Source organism: Macrosteles quadrilineatus, unplaced genomic scaffold (genome assembly GCF_028750875.1).
Source record: "Macrosteles quadrilineatus isolate MER2022 unplaced genomic scaffold, UCM_ALF_1.0 Scaffold_2__2_contigs__length_208266976, whole genome shotgun sequence".
Classification (NCBI taxonomy): domain Eukaryota; kingdom Metazoa; phylum Arthropoda; class Insecta; order Hemiptera; family Cicadellidae; genus Macrosteles; species Macrosteles quadrilineatus.
This window is the reverse complement of record NW_026542595.1, coordinates 176,611,399-176,632,729: the sequence shown is the minus strand read 5'-3', so window position 1 is coordinate 176,632,729 and position 21,331 is coordinate 176,611,399. Positions and strand designations below refer to the sequence as shown.

At 35.7% G+C, this 21,331-nt stretch overlaps 2 protein-coding genes across 2 annotated transcripts in view; both read right to left on the bottom strand.

Annotated features, from left to right (window-relative positions):
- The window catches only part of LOC128985415 (uncharacterized), a 28,111-nt gene extending 26,130 nt beyond the window's left edge, over positions 1 to 1,981 (bottom strand). Inside the window, exon 1 of the mRNA XM_054404892.1 lies at positions 1,276 to 1,981. Within this exon, the coding sequence (XP_054260867.1) occupies positions 1,276 to 1,920 (645 nt within the window). The 5' untranslated portion in view covers positions 1,921 to 1,981. The remainder of the gene's footprint in view (positions 1 to 1,275) is intronic.
- On the bottom strand, positions 1,426 to 18,427 carry LOC128985416 (anaphase-promoting complex subunit 11-like). The gene is made up of 4 exons (XM_054404893.1): positions 18,133 to 18,427; positions 16,754 to 16,873; positions 13,686 to 13,806; positions 1,426 to 1,543 (listed from the first exon to the last, which is right to left on the bottom strand). The coding sequence occupies exons 1-3, from the start codon at positions 18,149 to 18,151 to the stop codon at positions 13,691 to 13,693; spliced, it is 255 nt and encodes an 84-aa protein (XP_054260868.1). The 5' UTR covers positions 18,152 to 18,427; the 3' UTR covers positions 1,426 to 1,543; positions 13,686 to 13,690.
- Between the last annotated feature and the right edge of the window lie 2,904 nt (positions 18,428 to 21,331).

Below are 21,331 nucleotides of genomic sequence, written 5' to 3'. Positions count from 1 at the left end.
CCCAATGAGCAAGGACAGCCGGGCCTGTTTACAATGCAGGTCAAGCAGTGACAGTGTTGTGGGTGGGTCAGACCTTGATCCTGGACCTTCCCGTTACTTCTGGCCCAGCCGCTCAGCCGCCCAGTCGCTCATGTTCCAGTTTTTGCCGATCGCCCGTGACACTTACAAACGCGGACGCGTCGACGCATGATAAACTACGAGCTTCACTCTACCATAATATTGCTACAAACTTCAATACCAATATTTGACATTCGCCGTTATCGTTGACAACGGATAGGACAAGTCAATCCATTCATATGGTTTAGTTGTAGCCAGTGAATGAAAACGAACGTATTTAAATTGACCTACTGACAACAGAGTACGGCCTATGCTGATCTCCGTCGAATACAATTTGTTTTACCAAAACAATCTGAAAGAGCATCTTGTTAAAAACTGTAACAACTCTAAAGTCACATAAACTACAAGTTACAAAAACTAGAAGAAGAAATAGAATTTTAGACAGCATCACACTCTCTGAGCAGAATGTCTACTCCTATGGTGCTAGCTAGTCCACATAGACAGAAAGACATCCAAATGAATGTCTGTATCCAAATGAATTTCAAACACTTTTTGATCAAACAAGATAGATTTTCATGCGATTTTTAACACAATTTTCTTTACAAAATTGTGGTGATATTGTTTTATACGGAATCTAAACATCTAACTACGACATAAAAAAATGCTAATTTAGATGAATAATTAAAAATTAGTATTGGGGCCATTTAATTGCAGGAATAAAGACATATTACGATGTCAGTTTCTAAAAATTAATCTAATATTTTCTAGATTATTTTGACTATTTTTAATTGTCCTAAAATTGTTCTATTAAGACTAGTTGTATCCACGAGTGTTTAGTTATTTAATGTTGGAATTTTAAATCACCTTTGATAGATAATATAGTAAACAAATAGGACACACTGATAATACAGATGGGGTGTCTGGTCGGAGCCAAAAAACAAACCACGCCAACTGAGATTCAGGGGTACTTATAAATTAGAATGCAAACATTTAAAGCAGGACAAAATTGTTGAATGATATGATAATCAAGTCTTCAAGCAACGTAATTTTAATTGCCATATTAGACGATGCTGCAAAAACTAATACAACTCTTTACACGAACTCCACACTATATCCTACAATTATTATAAAACGCAAAACTACTGTGAGAAAAATCAAATGGAGCTATGAAAAGTGATATTTCTACACCATGCTACAACATCTACGTGTGCGACTCACCATCTCCTTCCTGAGGATCGCCAGCTGGGTGTCCAGGGTAGTCATCTTCCTCTGGGGTAACTGTTTCTTGGGCTCACTAGGAGGCGGCGGCGGCGGTGTGGAAGGTATCCTTAGCTGATGCGTCGTAGAACTTCTAGGAGAGTCTTGCACCACGGGGGTAGACACTTTAACACTGTCCATCAGGTTGATACCACTGAGGCTCTTAGGTAGTGGAGGAAGTCCTTGCAGTGAGGACATGCTGGGCCGCGGACGGGGAGGCGGACTGCCGCTGGAAGAAGAAGAGCCATCTAGAGTTATCTGACAACTAGAGTATTTTACAGGACGACCGCTCTCCTCCACCTCGTACCAAGCGGAATGTTTGATCCTCGGCGGTGACGGTTCCTTGTGGAAGTCCTGCACCAGGGTTTTGCCGTTGGTGATCAACAGCACCGTGGGTCTGCGATGGCCGTTTTCGTGCACGTGTTGGCCCAAGGCTTGGTGTCCGTTTTTGAAGTTGGGTCCTCCGTTTTTAGTGACGGATATCACTCCGTCCGGCGAAACCACTTTCGTCTTGGACTTGGCGATCGCTTCGTCCAAGATGTGTTTGTTGGGGCGCGGAGGCACGGGTGGCCGTGGACGGCTGTGTACGTCGCGGGGCATGAACATTGTGTAAACATAACCTACGTTACGAGCCGGCGCGACGTCAAACAAACACTGACGGAGCCGCTGCGCGTCACCCCCACCACCGCAGAGCCAACAGGTGGTGGTCGAGGATGGCGCGCGCGGCGGCAAATACTTGTACTACATCTCATATCAGCTGACTGCACTCTGCACTGCATTGCATCGTTATGACATTACAACAATACAGATGTAATTGTTTCTGTTTGGGAAGGTAACAACGAAAATTGCAATGTTTCGCGATGCAAAATGGTGTAATGTACTAAATCTATCTAGATATCTATAACTGAATGTTTCACGACAATTACTCAATTAACTGAATTAAATTTAGGGATTTCATTTATTTACTTTTTTACTGTAGTTCATTATTACTATGTTAGCTCTTGTGTTAATTTAGCCCCGGTTAAATAACTATTTTTATTTTAACATGAAAATAAAAAATGCAGGAAGATGCTATTACAGAAAACAAACATGTTCAGTACCTGCTCAAATTTATGCCACCCTGAAGCACTGAGCTCAAATAACTACATCACACATTTGTAGTTAAAAGTCCTAATTGGAGGAAGGCCAATAGATAATAGCTTCTTTGGGGGTTAAGCAATGAATGTACAACTCATCATCAGACAACTACTGTACAGATCAACCACAAAACACCACTCAAAAATTTTTCCAAGCCAAAAACACAAAAATTGTTATAGTATAAGAAGATTTAACGTTATATAATCTATGCAAAGTACGGAAACATAGAAACATAGTGACACACTTCTACTTTGAGAACTGGCTAAGCAACTGGAGAAAGCCTAAGTTCAGGAAGTTATGCAATACTTTTATCATCTTCAGGAAGCTAAGGCTAATGCCCTCTCACCTCTACAGATAATTCAGTGTCTTTAATAACTTAGCATAAATACCACATATGCTTTTGGTTATGTGTAAATAACTTGCACAGAACTTCATAATTTGTTCAATTGATGAACCATGAAATACAACAGAAAAGAGTGGCATTTCCATTGACTTTTGTTGGACCAGCGAGCTGAAGCCTGTTTATATAAAAAATAGCTGAGTTTAATGAGCCACCTAAATAATGTATAATGGCTAAAAGTCTATTTTCTCACTTAGTTTGTTACTGAGACAGTTGACAAGAATCAAGAGCTTTATTGTCGTTAACCTTTTACAAGGAATAGACATATAGTCAATAGGAATAAAAACTAAAACTATAAAAAATAGTGGGTTCTAAATTAAAAATAAATATTACCATTAGAAACTAAATAGGTACCCTGTTATAATAGTATCGATTTTTGATGAGCCACTCAAACATTTTAGACTGAAACCTATTAAAAGGAACCAGTTTTGCTGCCAGACCTAATTTATTAAAAAACTGTATGAGATTTATTTTATGGCAGTTCTCTGTTTTGGCCATATTTTGGCCAGGGATTTCAAGATTGGATTTGCCTCTTGTTATAATGCCTCTTGTAAGAGTGTATACTCTCTCTACAAGTGAATTGATGAAGATTAGCTTTAGTGTAGAGGAGTATATGAAAAATATACAAATTTACTACGGAAATAATTTTAAGGTTTATAAAAAGAAGTCAACAGCTATCCACAGGGTCAAAACCACAGATTGTTCATACTATAACTTTTCTTCAATAAAAGAATTTCATGGGTGTGGGGGGAGTGTCCCCAAAGTATAATCCTGTAAGAAGTATGCGATTGAAAAAAAAAACCAAAATAAGTCATCCGAAATATATTCATTACGAACAAAATCTCTGATTATTACACAATAATTTATTTGAAGAAAACCAATTTAGTGCTGATGTTATTGATTCATTTGAAATGAAATCAAGCTCATGGATATCCCTATGTGTTGCAATCAAAGTTGTATCATCAGCATATACAACAGTGTCTACATCAACATTCCTCGGCAGGTCTTATCGAGATTGAAAAAAAGAAAATTATGTGACAAAGGATGCTGTGGTTTACAATAAGTCATTCATCATTTTGATTTGGGTTCTTTTTGGACCATGGTGGATCTTCTTGAACCAGGAGAAAATGATAGGCTTATTAATTCTTGTTTTAAAATCCCATCAGGTTTATATTTCTGGACCTCTAGATCCAGATTTCCAGTATGCATGTGGCACACTACGGGCCCTTGAGATATTTGCGCCCTCCCCTCCGCCCCTTCATTGCCGCGTTATTTTTCTCTTTTCACTCCCAAACTAACCTCAAACCTATCCTAGGGCCTGGGCCCATTTTAAAGCGGGCCATGTCTAGGACTAAGAGTTTCAAGGTGGAGAACTAAAATAATAAATATTTATCTGTCTCCATTGTGAAAATAAAAAAGAAACGACAACGTTTACATTTGCTCTGGAAAGGGTAATTTGTAATTATTGGGTGTGAATTCTACTTCAGATTTTAAGAATATTTAGCTCTTCTCCAGGTAGAATATAACACCTTCTATACTCTATTTTTAAAAAGGTCATTTTAATTTATATGGCTACAATAACAAATTAATTTATATAAAAAAAATTGTTTTATTCATTATTTTTCTAGGAGCCCTCATGAACTCCCCCCCCCCCCTCCGTGTTTGAGAACCACTGACCTAGACAATATTGATTAGTTCAATATTAAAACAGCTAATCAGAAATTTCAAAGTACATTAGCATTATAGATGTTCACCAAGACGAAATTGTGGAATCTTTATTCAGGATTTCCGTGGATTATATTTGGATCAATGATGCAAGGTTTGATAAGTTGCAAAACAGAGTTCTATGGAATTTGTTGAAATATGAAAAATAGTTTTTGGACTAACATAAACTTTGCTAAAATTTATTTCTTATCACATGGGGGGGAGTAAAATGGAAGAATGATGCAGGCTGGGTATCCCTTGTCCGTGATAATAAGTATTAGCTTGAGATTTCCGTACCTCTGTTTTGTATAAATAAACCATTTGTTTCACTATTAAGTACGGGGATACCGAGCTTTGCTTGTGGCTCGGAATGAATTAAACATTTATTAGATAAATAAATTGAAAAAAAATATGTGAACACATTTGAGATGATTCAATTTAACATTTTAATACACATTAAAAACCATTGAATCCATATAATGTTTTACGATTTAACTTCCATGTCGATGATGGTAGTATGGAGGAGCCTTTGAATGATTGATCAAAACTACTTTCCATACTACGTTACGGGTGTGAGTAGGATTCGTTAACGGTAAGACCATTTTCAAGCCGTTTCGATTCTTAACTCAGGAGTAGGCCACGTAAAGCATACAATGCATGAAAATCCCGGTGAGCAGGATCACACCGACGGATTTCAGTGTTTGACCTCGGCTCTTGTGTATGGTTGTTGCGACTGAATGACAAACGGGAAACTGATGGAGCAGAATTGTATTTCCAAAATGGGATTTGCTTGAATATAAGGTGATCCGTGGAATTTGAAGAAATATCATTAAAAGGAGCATGGATAGCGCTGTACTTCAGATCCTCGAATTGTCTGCTTGCAGTTTGGGTGCCTAAAGCAATTTCAATAATATCTCTCATGCACTGACATGGCGACTGTATAGGTTTGAGGAATTCCAGTGCGCTTTCAAACATCGAGCAAAGATTCTTTGAAGCTCCTGCTCAAGATCATCACCATTTTATTGTTGTACACCATTTAACTCGGCAATAAGATCCTAAATTATTATTTCTCTACTTTTATTCTTCAATGTGTGACTTGGCCAAGGTTCTGAGACATTTGGTGAATTTATGAGGTGGTTGGAGTTGGAACTGATTCAGTTGTAGATGAAAAGTTAAAATTTGTTTCCTGACGATTGATTATATAGCTTCTCTTGCTTTCAAAGCCTTGTGACCAACTCCAATCAATTTTTTGTAGCCAAACACTCATATTAAACAAAAAAATCAAATATCCTCGGACGAAAAAAAAGTTAGCCCATACACACGCTTGTTTAGAGTTTAGGATAAATAACCAAATTATATTACAAAACAAAACAAAAAACATAGTGTATCAATAACTCGTAAGGTCCACATCAAATCATAATGCAGATTGGCAACAATGGAGGATGATTTTAATGTAAACTTTCACAGATATACATGACATCAGTGAAACTAAAAAATACAGAAAAAAATCATTGGTATTGCAGGTTAATCTGAAGATTGTATTTAGTCTTAAAAGTTGGGTCTTACCCAATTATAATTATTAAAATATGTTTATTGTTTTCTGTCATTAAATAAAATTTAAGTTATTAATGCAGCGTCTAACCTTAAAATATATGTTGGTGAAAATACATATCCTGCACTTATTTTCTAAGCAAAAAAAAAAAAAAAAACATTTCTTGACTAATTTATTTTTTTCTAAATTAAAATCTTACCTCTTGAAGAAGCTAGGCCTACCATATTTATCAGAAGCATATGACAAAACTAAATACTTAAGTTAAGAACGGATTAAGCCTACAATTATTAGACTGAAACAAACAAACGGAATAAACAAAACAACCTTGAGATTGAATCACTAAATACACCACCTAAGTAGAACACCAACCACCATCAGCAGTGTAGCCAATCACACAATTTGTAGCATACAAATTCCCTATTGCTGTCACATCACTTTCAGTTTTACAAAAAAATAATCTAGCAGTAGGTGTATATTAATCATCTAATTACTAAGAACTAAATTTTAATTTTGATGACCAGGAGAAAAGTTGGGAATTAACTGTACGTGTATTTTTATTGGAACGGGAAATTTACAGTTTTTAATAATAACCAATGCAATCTGTCGCAAATCACAGTTTGTGTCGTAAATCGCATTCACAGTAGGTACCTATTTTTTACCCCAAAAACCCCCTGTAAAACCCGTTGTAGAACTCCTGTAGAACACATGGTCTGAACATGCTGGTTCGCAAACTCATTCAAGTTTATCCTACCTTACACCTTCAGACCAAATTTGTCAATATCGGAGAAAAATTACTCAAGTTTTCGCGTTCAGGGATGTAAATGAAAAAGTATATCGGTCCCGGCTCCAGGTCTTGCCGTGCCACCTACGGTAATAGCTACTTCCCAATAGGGAAATTCGCTAACAAGTGATTGGAATTTCATTCATTTGTTTTGATTTTGTGTTTAGGTTTTGTTGTTATTCCGTAACCAGCACAGCAACTTATAAGGCCCATGTATTTTTTTTTAATTCATTTTTGTGTTTATTTTTTAGCCTATTTTAATTTATAGGGAGTCTAAAGGCAAATATCCTTTTAACAGTATGCGTAGATTTTCCTTGCGATGCACACGAGCTGAGAAAAAAGGTTTTAAAGAAACATGTTTGCCTATTAATATATAGATAATAGTGAAAAGGACCATACAAACCCTGAAATTAATTTTGACTAAAACTTTAGAAACAAAAGGAGATTTGTACTCAGCCATAAATTAACTATAACACTCTTAAATTTAATCTACAATCACCTGCTCAGATGGAAGAATTTTGAAGACAGTTATTTCTGTGATTTCCTTTGTTTTCATAGTATACGGAAAGTAAATAAGAGAAACGTCTTATAACACTTAAAACATATATTTACGCTTATACTGTTACTCACAAGACGGTAAATATACAAAAACGATGGTAAGTGGTGATCGATTTCGATTGGACACTCCAATCATCATCAGACCCAATAGGCGAATGACAAGAATCTTGAATGGCGTCTCTACTTATACCCTATTGGCTACTGGAAGCACCGGCCAATACATTTTTTTATAAGTACAACTGGAATCAAAATGTATTTGTTCATTAATCAACTTATTTCTATCTTTACATTTTTCCTTATAAATATACAATTCCTCCCAAGCATTCATTACATATCCTTTCTTACAATTCTTTAAAATATCTAGACTATCCTCCATTTTTCCTAGTGAGTGCCCATTTTGTAACAGGTGTTGTGCGACATTTGATCTTTCCGGTTTGTTGTTCCTCCACGCAGATATGTGGTTTTTGAAGCGGTTTACGAAGTTCACAGTCTGTCCAATGTAGAAGCTATCACAATCGTTACAATTGATTTTATAGATGCCCGAAGTGTCAAATTTGTTACAATCTTCTATTTTTGGATGCAGTATTTTACTCATGGTGTTCTGAGTCCTGTAGGCTATTGAAACTCCGTATTTCTTGAATCTGTTAGCAGTCCTTTGTGTTGTAGTCCCCGTGTAGCTAAATGTGATATATCTGGTGCTTTCCTCTTTTATCTCTTCTAATGTTGTTCTGCTGTTTAGTGTATTCTGTCTATCGATTTTTCTCCTCGTCTTCCTTGCGATGTCCTCTATCGTCTTGGTTCGAAATCCATTCACTTGGGCGATCTTCTTAACGGTGTCCAGTTCTTTTTTCCTATTGGCTTGGCTAAGTGGGATCTTATAGGCTCGGTACAGCATAGATCTAAAGGCTGCGGTCTTGTGGATTGTCGGATGGATAGACTTGTTGTTGATTGTAGTGTCCGTTTGCGTAGGTTTCCTGTAGATGTCAAACTCTATCTTGCTGTCTTTTCTCTCTAATGTGAGGTCCAGGAAGTTGATCTTTTTGTTTTCTTCAAACTCATTGGTAAAGGTGAGGTTTGGGTGGTGGCTGTTTAGTGTCTGCATCATCGTTTCATGCTCCTGCTCCTGGGCTTGTCTGAAGATAACAAGAATGTCGTCTACATATCTAACATACAGTTTTACATCATGATTCTTTCTTAAATTCATTAACATTTCTTTTTCCTGGTGCTGTAAAAATATTTCTGACAAAATTGCCGAAAGTGGACTTCCCATAGCTAAACCATCTGTTTGTTCGTAAAATCTATTGTTAAATCTAAAATAATTTTGCTTCAAAACAGTCACAAGCAATTTTACAATCTGATTGACATATTCATCGTCTAAACTATTCTGCAAAAGCCTACATTTAACAAGATCTACAGTTTCTGATACAGGTATGTTTGTGTACAGATTTGCGATATCAAATGAGACTAGCCTACTATTCGAATCTATATCTATGTTCTTTACACGTTCAACAAATTCATAACTATTCTTTACATTGTATACATATTCTAATTCTAAATCATTTCATAGTATTAATTTAATTTAATTTATTTTATAGTAGTTAATTTTTTTTCATAGTATTTGGCGAGACTACCTATTGTTTTTGTCAACATTTTCGAGTTTGAGCTTTGGGTGGATATTGGGTCCTCCTGAACCCAAAAAAGTGGCTGAAGAAGTGATTACTCTGTGTGTGGACCTGTAGTCCATTTACATTCTCTCCCCCCCCCCCCCCAAGAACTAACCATTCAAAAATTAGTTTCTTTTTCCTTTTCATTAGTTTTTTCTTTGGAGCAATAGTAATTTTTGGCCGAGGCTTGCGAAGGCTAACTTTGGCACTCACCAGTTCTTTAGTGATTTTCACTTTGAGCATACGTTTTCTTCTTTGATGTTTGATTTCTTTGAATATTTCAGAATATTTCTTATTCCTCTGGTTATCACTGCTGGACTTGTTGTGGTACTGTGAGATGTCAAAGCTCTCGTCACTGGAGGTTTCCACAGGTGACAAGATGGGTATGTCCTCCACGCTGTCTCCTAGCACCTCCGCCATCGGCTCTTCAAAACACCATTGTGGCGTCGTAGGTTCCTCTGAGCGACTACAGTTGTGTTCAAACAAGGCCATCAGGCATGGGAACACACAGCCACACTGAGCACACTTGTTTGTTTGCTTGTCATTGTTATTCTTCTGCTCTTTCCAGTACACATATTTCTTCTTGTGTCTGTAGAATGGGGTATTGTCAAACTGTATGTCACATCCGTTACAAATTATCAAATCTGAGTTGTTCTCTGTTTTCTTCACATTCCATAGAGGTTTGGCTTTAATTTGTTTTTCTTTTGTTTTCACTTTCTTCCTTTTGTCAGTTATCGCAAAGATCTTGTTCTTGATTTTGACACTAGATTCCAGCATGGCTTCCTTCAAGACTTCAAGTATTTTGGAATTTTCTATCGGCTCATCGTCAACTAGACCTATCTCATTTTCTTTATCAGGCTCTTCCGTTTTCTCTCCAACCACTCGGACTGTCTGGACACTGGTGAAAATATCAGAATGTTTCTCAAGAGTCTTGAATCATATCCTTAGCCTCCAGGGGTTGGCATTCCTTCTCTAACGCTTTTTATTTTATTGGATCCCTGTCTAAATGTGCTGTTTTGATTTTCATATCTTTGTTTCGAGTCCTTTCTTTTAGTGAGATGTTTTCTGCGCCATATTTGTCAATCTCAAATGATTCCTTTGCTGTTTTGTACAATTTATGATATTTAAAACATGTCAGAGCAAATTTGTCATCGATACGTCCTCCACTGTATTCTGGACATTTTCCATGCAACGACCAGCCTAAGTAACTCCAGGATAAAACTGGCGAGTTAGGAGGCCCTTCCACAACTTTCCTTGTCAATATTAGGTTGCAATTATCTTGACCAATCAAGATGGTAGGTTTGGCATGAGATGTTGGTAGAGGTTGGTCGATTGAATTTAAATGAGACCATGTCTCACGAAGCTTTAATGAATCGATCGACTGTTGAGGTAAATCTAAGGAGAATTGAGTTCTTACATTAGTCAATGTGAAAACTTCGTCTTCGTAGAGCCCTTTTATTTTAAGTTCAACTCGTCTGGACGTTGGGTCAAAATGTTTAGTTGCCACTCCTTGGTCAGGAAGTACAGTATGGATATAGAGTTTGGGCACTGCATTGCTACAGGCAACCACCGGCACTTCAGGTCTGGGAAAACGGAGGTTTGGGCACCAGGAAACTGCAGTAGGGGTTTGTCCCCGAGGGTATACCCTACCCGTTCCTGACTGTTTCCGAGCCGTCCCATGCAGCACGATGTGCTAAAAAACTCAAAATATCTTGTAAACACCTCCACCCTTAACACATTATTGAGTAGAAGCTCAGATGAGCAGGGAAGTCTTGGGTTAGCTCAAAACCTAGGCCAAACCAGAGGAGACAAAGACCATCGTCAAGTCGATCAGTGCAACCAGAATGGGGAAGTTTACCTTGAGCTCGGGAAATCCTACGACCGACCGAATTTTGCTGCAAAGTTCAAAGAGGCCCTAGGCGGGAAAGGGGTAGTATTCAGGAACTCTGAGAATAGGACTTTAGTGGAGATCCGGAACCTATACAGACTTTTGACCATCACAAAAGCCATCCCTCATAGCCGAAATACCAACTTCTTCAAACGTATGGCTCACAAAGCCCACATGGAGAGAGCAACGCAGGGTGGTCGCTGAAATGCGGGAGACCAAGATGCCCGCAAGTGCTAAATCTCACACACCTGAGAATTGTATGGGACAATTTCAGGCTCAGACGGAGAGCGTATTGAACGACTTTAATGTTATGACTTTCATAAATCAAAAAAGAAAGAGCCCGGTGGGTTTGGGTGTCCCAAATCGGCCCGGTCTGCCGTCAAATCAAAATAGAAAGAGCCTGGTGGGGTTAGGTGTCCCAAATCGGCCCGGGTGAAATGCGGAGGCCCGGTCTGCCGTCAAATCAAAAAAGAAAGAGCCCGGTGGAAAGAGCTTTTTAAGTGCGATTGAAAAATTACCCTTTGAATCTCCTCAAAAGGTGTTATATCAAATTTTCTATGGCAATTAAAAATTAAAATAAATGTTTTTTTAGCAAGTCTATTAAAAAAAATTTATTGAGATAAGTTAGCCTATATAAATTATAAACCTTAGGAGGTTAGTAAAAATTTAGCAAGACACATAAGCTTATTGATGTTACATTTTGATAGTTAGTGAATCAATTTTATAAAGTAGGCTACATGCAAACTCTTTTTCTCGTTAAAAACAGAAATTTCAAGATCTCCTGTGATTGTGGTATAATGCAAGATAATCTTGTGTATTGGTAGTATGCAAGATATGCAAGTATGCAAGACGTTATGAGACATATGAAATTTTAACAATGCCTTCACTTTACATTCACAAAATTATGGTATACTTAAAGAGTGATCCGCGATTATTTATAAACAAAAAATTTATTCATCAATACCTATCCTGCAACTATGACATCGTCGTGATTATTTTCTGCGTTTACAGAACATTGTAATAATCTTCCACAGTCACAAATTTGTTACTATAAGCGACGATGTTTATAGAGATTAAGGATGTAACATAGAGCACAAGGGCCTAGAGTTTTAGGATTTTTGAGATGTTAACTTTTAGAGAGCCAATGTTAAGCCGTTAACAAATGGATGCTCACTGAAAAGTGCCTATTTTCTCTACTTCTAGATAGGCTTGATACCCTGAATTGAATTCCAAAAACTATATGGGCAAATGCCCACCCATTCAAGTTGGTTTATTGTTCAAAATTAGAAATTCTGGTCAACCAAGCTACAAACTTAATATCGAAGTTCTGTCTTGTTGGGCAAATTTAAAACTCGATACACAGAATCACCCAGTTAAACCAGAACTGCTCTGAGATTGTTGTAGGCCTATACAAATCAAATAAGGAAATTTTAACAAAACAATATTATAATTGATTTAAAATATATTGCATGGTGAAATCATCTTCCAGAACTGTAACATACTTAATATTCTTCTAAAATAATGTAAAGTTTAATGGCCTCAACTAAATATTGTTGAATAAGAATTAATATACCTACCAAGCATGTAGCCGTTTTAAGGGGGGTGAACTTACTACTACTGATTGAGTGACGGTGGTGTAAAACTAAATTAAGCGTGCTGATTCTGCTACCAAGATAATTTAATGAAAGACGTGTTGGGGACCAGAGGACGGAGATATTTAACCCAGACCGGAAGCTTGCATAGCCAGCTTTGATGTATGCTAATACAACTAATTTACTAAAAACTATCCTTCCAAAACTTGTGACCTATAAAACGACTGTTAATGAAGATTGGCTGGTGATTGAACTACTTAAATAAGAAATACCTATGGAAAACCTTTGGAAGAACTATGGAAACTTCTGGGGAAAACGTGTTGCCCTAATCCTGTTGCAGATGGTCTGAGGCTGAAGGCCTCGAACCGTAATTGTTAATTCCTACATTTTATCCTATGTCGGGACGACCCTTGTAGGTCTCCCCCGTGTTTGCTAACTAGCCTGACATATTGCTTAACCACTAGCTTATCTAATTATTGTAAACTTAGCCATTAGTAGGAATTCTAGACGAGCAGTTCCTTCTTAGACAGTTCTAGTTGCAGACCGGGGTCGAAGTGGGAAGGTTGGGAAAGGTCGGTGGGGGAAGCCGTTCGCTTTCTCGCGGTGGGCTGACGAGTTCGCCATGCAGCCTTGCCACACTAAGCGCTGACACTATAAGAAATATAGCGTGCCGCTATGCGTCACAAGCAGCAACACAATTTCATTGCAGTAGGTGGCTAAATGCACCCCAGGAGGGAGGAACCAGTCGACCGCACTAGTCTTCATGTGTTTAGTCTGTTTCGTGCGCTCGACAAAGATTTGTCATAAATCCGTCCAAATATTTGCCAACTCACTTCAAATTTTGAAAACAAATGAACAGGAGATAAATATTTAAATTAATTCAAATGATCAGAGACTTAATCTTTCAATTGAAAAAATTGCAAAGAGATAATAGGCCAGATGTGCAGCACAAATTACACTTGAGAGTAAGGGTTAGGGTGACTAGTTCCGCATCACTCTGAGATGCATTTCAAGCGATTGTGCATTGACTGAATTTTGATGTCTTGCATCGATGAGCGTATGACTACAGAATAAATGGAAAAAAGAAATACTTACCAAAATTATTCCTTGAACTTCCACTCCTGGCGGCACATGGGACACTGGTGATGTACTTGTTGTGAGTTGAGCCACTTCATAATACAGTGGATATGGAAACAATGAGAACACTGGCCCCAAACTGCAACCAGAATAATTCATTGTGTGTAATTAAATTGCAGTTTATTAGGCCTACGGCAAACAATTTATTCTAATCAAGAGAAATCCATTTCTGAGGATGTCAAATGTTCCCTTCCGGATGACCTAACAATTACTAATCTAGAGGTTAATACCTTGTTGCCAACGTAATCCTTGGTAGTGTTAATAATTGCTACCGGTTTCGACACACTTATGGTGTAATTGTCAAGCCTACGTGGTTGTCGCTCCTAGGAGGTCGTCAGAAAGTCTTCAAAACATATAAACGAGACAAATAAATAACAAAAAACGAATACAAACAAATATTTTTTCGAACAAATAAAACTGTATAGCTATACAACTCTCGGCGTGGCTGCAGGTTCAGGGTATAGGTCTAGACAAGACTTGACTAGATACACCCTTAACCCACAGCCACGCCGAGAGTTGTATGGCCATACAGTATTATTCGTTCGTAAAAATGTTTGTTTGTGTTTGTTTTTGTTATTTATTTGTCTCCTTTTTGTGTTTTGAAGATTTTCCGACAACCTCCTAGGAGCGACAACCACGTGGCAACAAGGTATTTAACCTCTAGATTAGCAAGAGAAATCTGTCCTAACATACAACAGGTAAGGAAGAAAGTTTGATTTTGTCGATTCTTTACAAATCAGAGCTTTTTGAGCAGATAAACATTTGATTTGCTTTTATTAATTTAATTTAACTTGGTAGCTTAAGGGGATCCAGGCTTCAGAAAGTGAAAAAATTGCCAAAATTCACTTATTTTTTTTATAGTATTTTATTGTTATTTGGTTATTTATGTACAAGAAAATATAAGTTTTATAGGTATCCTAAACGTTTTTCATAACAAAAAATATAATTTCCCCAGATACTTCATGCGCGCGTCTTAGTATTTTCTAGGACTTCGATCGCGATTCCCCGAAAGTTGTGGTTTTTAGTGTTTTGTAACAGAAAATTTGATATATCTCAGCCAATTTTTGTCCTATCATGCTGACATTTTTACCAGATGTTCTTGATAGTATTTACAAACCTTTTGGGTATAATTATTAATATAAGTCAAATAGTTAAAAAAATATAATTTTTTTTATTTGAAAAATAGTATTTAAGAATTTTTTTTTGTTTTTCAACCTTTATAAAATAAAAACCAATTATCCTACAAACAAAGTAATACCCAGGATTTCAGTAAGTGTACATAGCTACAAAAAGACACCTAATTGAACAAAATTGATCAACTATTTTATGAGTTATATCAAAAATAAAAATGTGTTACGTTATGATACATAAAAATACATAAAATGGTACTGTGGTACATAGAGTGGCTACAACAAATAAAAAAACAGTTTTTAGGCCCATTTGATATAGTAAATATCTTTAAAAAATGATAAACAAAAAAAATTTAAAAAATGTATTTTCTGAAGCCTGGATCCCCTTAAACTGATATCCAAGTTCCATACAGATTTTTAAAGAAATGAGAAGGCAGAATAGAATGAGGTTCTTTAAACTTAAAAAGTCACTGTTAATGATAGAAACTACATTGCATTTAACTTAAAAAAAATTTCTTACTTTGAAATAGGCCTATAAGTGAAGTAATGTATAGACATAAACATAACCCATTTTTTATAGTGATAGGGTCTAGGCTACAGATAATTTGTTTTATTTAACATAGACTATTGTATAGATTATTATGACCCATATTTTGGAACAATAACAGGGTGTCCACCAGGCCAACCAGGAAAAATTCATGAGTAAAGAAAAAATCCAGGTAGTTCAGGTCGTACTTTTCATACTAAAATTTCCAACGTGTTTGGCGCCAACTCCCGCAATGCTGTTTTAGCGCTCTAACACAGCTCGCTATTTTAGTCATCGGAAAGAACATTCTCAGTTAAGAGGGGAAAATATGATTGCTGTAATATTGCCTGACACAAGTACCTATTCAATTTGTATATATTACAGATTAAATAATCCATAAATTAAAAACTAATCCTTAAACCTGCAATTTATTAATAACTTCCTAAAAATAGTGATATGTCAATACCAAAATTTATCGAATCTCTGTACAGACACCTGAAAAATAGATTCTTAATACTGATAATTTCTATTTTACCAAATTTTCTTAAGGATTACTACACCAACCCCTGGCTTTATGTACTTTCATATTGTATAATTTTGGAGTAATGGGTTTCCAAGTGGCCTAGAGAAATTATAATGCAGAAATTAAAAAGTTATCATAATCTTCCTCGATCGTAGCTTAATTCAAATAATTTCTCGCAGTCATCATTTCAAGCAATATTTTTGGACATCATCGTTGGTCACAGCAACGTCATCGTCGTCTTCCGCGATTACGGATACGTCATCGTTGTCACCCACGGTTACGGAAAAGTCATCATCGTCTCCCGCAGTCACGGGAACGTCATCGTCGTCTCCCGCGTCTCAATCTCAGGAACGTCATCGTCGTCTCCCGCGGTCACGGAAACGTCATCGTCGTTTCCCGCGGTCGCGGCAAAAAATTCCTGGTTAAATACAAAATTCACGCATAATTCCCGGTTTTTTCCCGGTTCAAAAAAATCACGCATAATTCCCGGTTTTCCCGGTCGGTGGACAGCCCTGAATAAGCTTCGGTTGACATGCTGGGACCCTGAATCCATATTTTGGAGGTTAAAAGATTTTACAATCAATTAGCCTAACAGAATTTTAAAAACATTTCTTAAAAATAAAACTAGAAACTCATTTCATTGTATTTGTACCATTGACTATACACAGCAATGGTTAAGTACAGTACTGTAGCCTTAAAATTATTTTATCACATGACCATGGATAGGTACTAAAGTTTACATCAACAGTATACTGTACTTGCAAACTCTGCTCTATCAAGATGCATAAACATTGTATAGAATTAAGTGGTTATTTGGTTGGAGAAATCATGTAGACCTTACACCTACCTAATGGGCAATCATCTCCAGGCAATTTACAGTCAGGACAGCATCCGTCAAAAGCTAATCTACAAATGCCGCATGTGTCGTCGTTAGCAACCCACCGCCATATGGCCACTCCAGTCCACCCTGGAAAAGTTTTTAAAAAATTGCTTTTTTAGATGATAGTTAAGTTATCTTACCGTTTTTCATAATTAATTCTCTTAACTTACATGGAATCCCCCCATTAAATACTAAACAAAACCTTAGTAAAAAAAACATAGAATACTATTTCATTTTATGTTGTTTGTTGTTGTTCTGGATTAATATGACAATCAATAAAAGGTTTAAATTACCTGTGTCCGTCGGTCGATCCTAATGTATCCTATTACAGGAGATACATTTTGGCGAAATTAAATCGCAATCATCAGTCCTAATATAAGGTCTTGCTTATATCTTTATGCTTATAGGCTACCTAGCTTCCCCATTAGGTGCGTCTTGAAGTTTTGGAAACACATACACAAACTTTACACTTAGTACCTACACATGACAAATAAAACACACAAATACACAGTAAACTTAGGCCTGCTTTTATTTTTACTATGGACATGTAGACGCGCGTCGACACACGACCGAAGCGTTTCTACGTAGGTAAAAATATAAAATTTTAAGTAAAGTACAAAGTAGCCTCTATTTTATCACCATAAAAACTTCATTACAATTAAAAGTATGCTATATAAACTTAATGTGATCCTTACAGTACTTCGGTTATGTTAATGGTAGGCCTAGTTGGAAATGTTTGGTAAATTTAATTTTACTTACAACGAATATTTTGAATAATAATTTGTTTATAAAGTAACTTATTTAGCTTTAAAATTACTGTAGGCCTACAAAATTGTAATCTTTCTCTAATTGAATAGAGCTTGTATAATGACGTACTTATGTAGCAAAATAGTATCCAGGAAGTGTGGAATTACAGAGAAATGTCGTTAGTTTCGTTGGAGGTTATTGGTGGTGGGTGGGGGGGAAGAGAATGAGTCTATGAATAGGGGCGCACGGGGAATAGGCCTACTTGCATTGGAGCGCAGTCAGACTAGTTAAACACAAGTGCTTTCCCGACAAAAATATTGCATTTTCAGATATGATAAAGAATACTGTAGGCCTAGGCTCTTAACTTAGCCTGATGAAGAATAGCATCTAAGCTATCGGACTGAACCTTTTTTTACAATAAGTTTAGCCAGACTTGGTTTTGGGAACAAGTAGAATTTTTTTAACTTGCTGGACTTTTGCATTGTAATGGGTCTAAGCCCAACAACAATCTTTAACTGGGTGTTTGTAATTTTCAGTTAATTTTGTTTTTATTTTCAAACATTACAGCCTAGGAACTTTTTTGGGTCAGGAATACTTACTTTTGATGGTGACTTTCATATTCCCTCCAACATCAGAATAGTTCGTTTAGTCTGACTTAAACTATTATTTCAAATAAAAAATTAAACAACACTATGATAGTCCTATGAGATTACAAAAAGTTAGGTTACAATAGGCGTACATCAAATTAGCCTAGTTAAACGTCACTAAATTAACTGAGCTTCTAAAAAAACAATAAAATGTTTTAATCCTTGCTTTTAGATATCATTCTAGCGCGTAAATGTATGATATATTTTAAACACTTATACTTTTGAAGTACTAACTTATTTTCATTAGTACGTGAAAACGAAACGAAAAGTGAAACAGAGTGAGAGTGAAAGTAAATAGATGAATAGAATAAGAATGAATTTAATGAATAATCTAATTTTACAACATTAAAACAGTATAGCCAACAGTAAAAAAGAATACGCAATAGTGAGCAGAGCGTTGTTTATTGATGATAAATCTTTATTCTGGCAAGAATTATGAATTCATAGATAACTATGATAATTTCTTGACCACATCGATGCTAGGCCTAATACATTAAAGCAAACGGAATTTTGTTTGATTCTTAGTAATAAATCAAGAATCAAGCTTAGCGTGCGTACACTGGGTCGGGAGACGACACCACGGAGCTTCTCTGCTCTGTGGATGCACGGACGGACGGCATGTAGCCCAGTCACTTTAGGTAAGAACCTAGACATGAAAGATGTAAAGCTGATTTTTTGCATGGTGATAGTATATAACAGGAAGGGTGTTTTCTGAAAGTTCCCCGAATTTCCCCCCCTTGCTTCCCCTTAAACCCCCCCTCCCCCCCAAACACCGGTTTGAAAGTGTAGTGTTTTACTAATTCACCTATATCTTTTTATGTAAAAGAGCTATCAGAATAATTGTTTTTTCTTTAAACTCCCCGTTAAATTTACTTTAATAAAATAACCTTACATGTAGCATTATCTCTATTGGGTGGGGGTTTATATGTGATACAAAATAAATATTATTTTATTTAAAACATGAAGTTGTAGATTAGGCCAAACGTCGGTTTTGTAGTAGGTAGTACGTCATTGTAACAAAACTTGTAACAAATGTGTAACATAAAGCGCACTTAGCCCGTCATTCAAACCTGTCCAGTAAATATTACTATCTATTTTCTATACATAATTCAGTTTTAAAAATATTAGTACGACTAAATCTAGAGTTCTATTGGACCCATTTTATTATTTATTGTGTCGTTGGAAGGTTTAATTCGTGTAGATTTGCAAATAATTATGAAAGTTTGTTTTTGTTATGATTTATGGTGAAAAATAAAAATTGCTTTCCATAAGAAATACATTGAAAACTGTGTTTTTCACACTTTTTTGGGTGTGACTTTTGGCTGCTTATTTTGAGTATTTTCAAGAAGTGTACGGTACCAATTTCCCAATTTGTAGGAAATTTTATTTTCTTTCAGAATATCACCTTCCACTCTGGTCGATTTCTTACCATTTAAAAGTTATTTGCAAGAAACCTAAGCAAACTCTAAATTTATAGTAATGATGAAATACTGAGTAAGGGATATTTTTGTTAAACTTTTTACAACTAAATCGAGACTCCTGCTGGACTGATTTTGTTACTTAATGGGTCATTGGAAAATATAAGTCATGTAGAATTGCAAATAATTATATCAGTGTGATTTTATCAAATATGTGTGGTGAAAAAGTTAAAATTTATTAAAAACTGATTTTTCAAGTTTCTGTTTTCAAGTTTCTATTTGTAGCCAGCTTTTAGCTGCCTTTATTAAGTATTTTCAAAAAATGCATAGTAGTTATTTGTAGTAAATTTTATTCTCTTTCAGAATATCACATCCACTTTGGTCGACTTTCCCTCCATTTAAATGTTATTGGCAATAAGCTAAGTGATCTCCAAATTTTAAGTGGTGAGAAAATACTGAATTAGATATATTTTTGTTAAAATTGATTGTAAACCCAATTGATTGTATAAATTCACTCCCACCCTTCATTGACGAAGGAACTGACGATGATGAGGGAAAAGAAAGTTGATATATACTGTATCTGATAGTTTATGCCTTACTTACTTTAAGTGTTTTTTTAAACTGTAATTAAATAAACTTGTTGAACATGTACAGGGTGAGTGGTACTCAGTGTGACAAACATTTTTTTATGTAAGTACAAAGTAAATGAAGTGTGATGATGCATGTAAAAGGTTCCAAGTCTAAAAATTAGATTCCCAAAAAAATATTCTACGTTTAAAAAAATATGTTTTTAAACTTAATACAACAATTTCTCAATTACCTGTATATGGGTTTGAGTAGATAATGTCATTTTCGTGTTCTACTTTAAATTTTGAAAAAGAATAACAGAAAATTACGGAGAATCAGTTGTAAAAACCCCATTGTAAATAGATTCAAAGATAAAAATTAAGATTTTTTATAAAAATAAAAAACATGGGTCTGTTTCATTTTTTCACACCCTGTATACAAGAAAGTGTCCGAATATGTTAAAAGCTGGACCATTTTATAAGCTTTCCAACCATATAAAATAAGTTTATAAAATGGCGCAGTTTTTACCATATTCGGACACTTTCTTGTATACAGGGTGTGAACAAATGCAATTTACCAATGTTTTTTACATTTTATCAAACATCTTAATTGTTATCTTTGAATCTATTTAAAATGGAGTTTTTACAACTGATCCCCCGTAATTTTATATTATTCTTGTTCAAAATTTTATGTAGAACACGAAAATGACATTATCTACTCAAATCCATTTACAAGTAATTGATAAATAGCTGTATTAAGTTTAAAACATGGTTATTTTTGAAAAAAAAAAAATAATTCTCGGGGAAGCTAATTTTTAGACTTGGAACCTTTTACATGCATCATCACACTTCATTTACTTTGTACTTACACCAAAAAATTTTATCACACTGAGTACCAATCACCCCCTGTATTTGGCTTTTCTTATAACTACCCATTACTTCATTTTCAATCCTTGTGAATACTTATTTTCTTACTATTTTTTTAAATTACGTGTTCTTAATTAAGAACAAATCTAAGAGCAAATTTGCTTGTTGAACATTCTCACAGGGTGTACAAACAATAAATAAACAAAAAGTAATAATTTAGTAATATATACTGGAATGATGCGCTAAGTTGATGTGCTAAGCTATGTGGCTGTTTGAAGCATGGATTTAAATGGCTACATT

Bases quoted from the DNA above. Each gene is read 5' to 3' on its own strand.
- LOC128985416 (XM_054404893.1), bottom strand. The intron at 13,807-16,753 runs GTAGGTGTAAGG...TTCTGGTTGCAG, and splicing joins TGGAGATGATTGCCCATTAG to TTTGGGGCCAGTGTTCTCAT.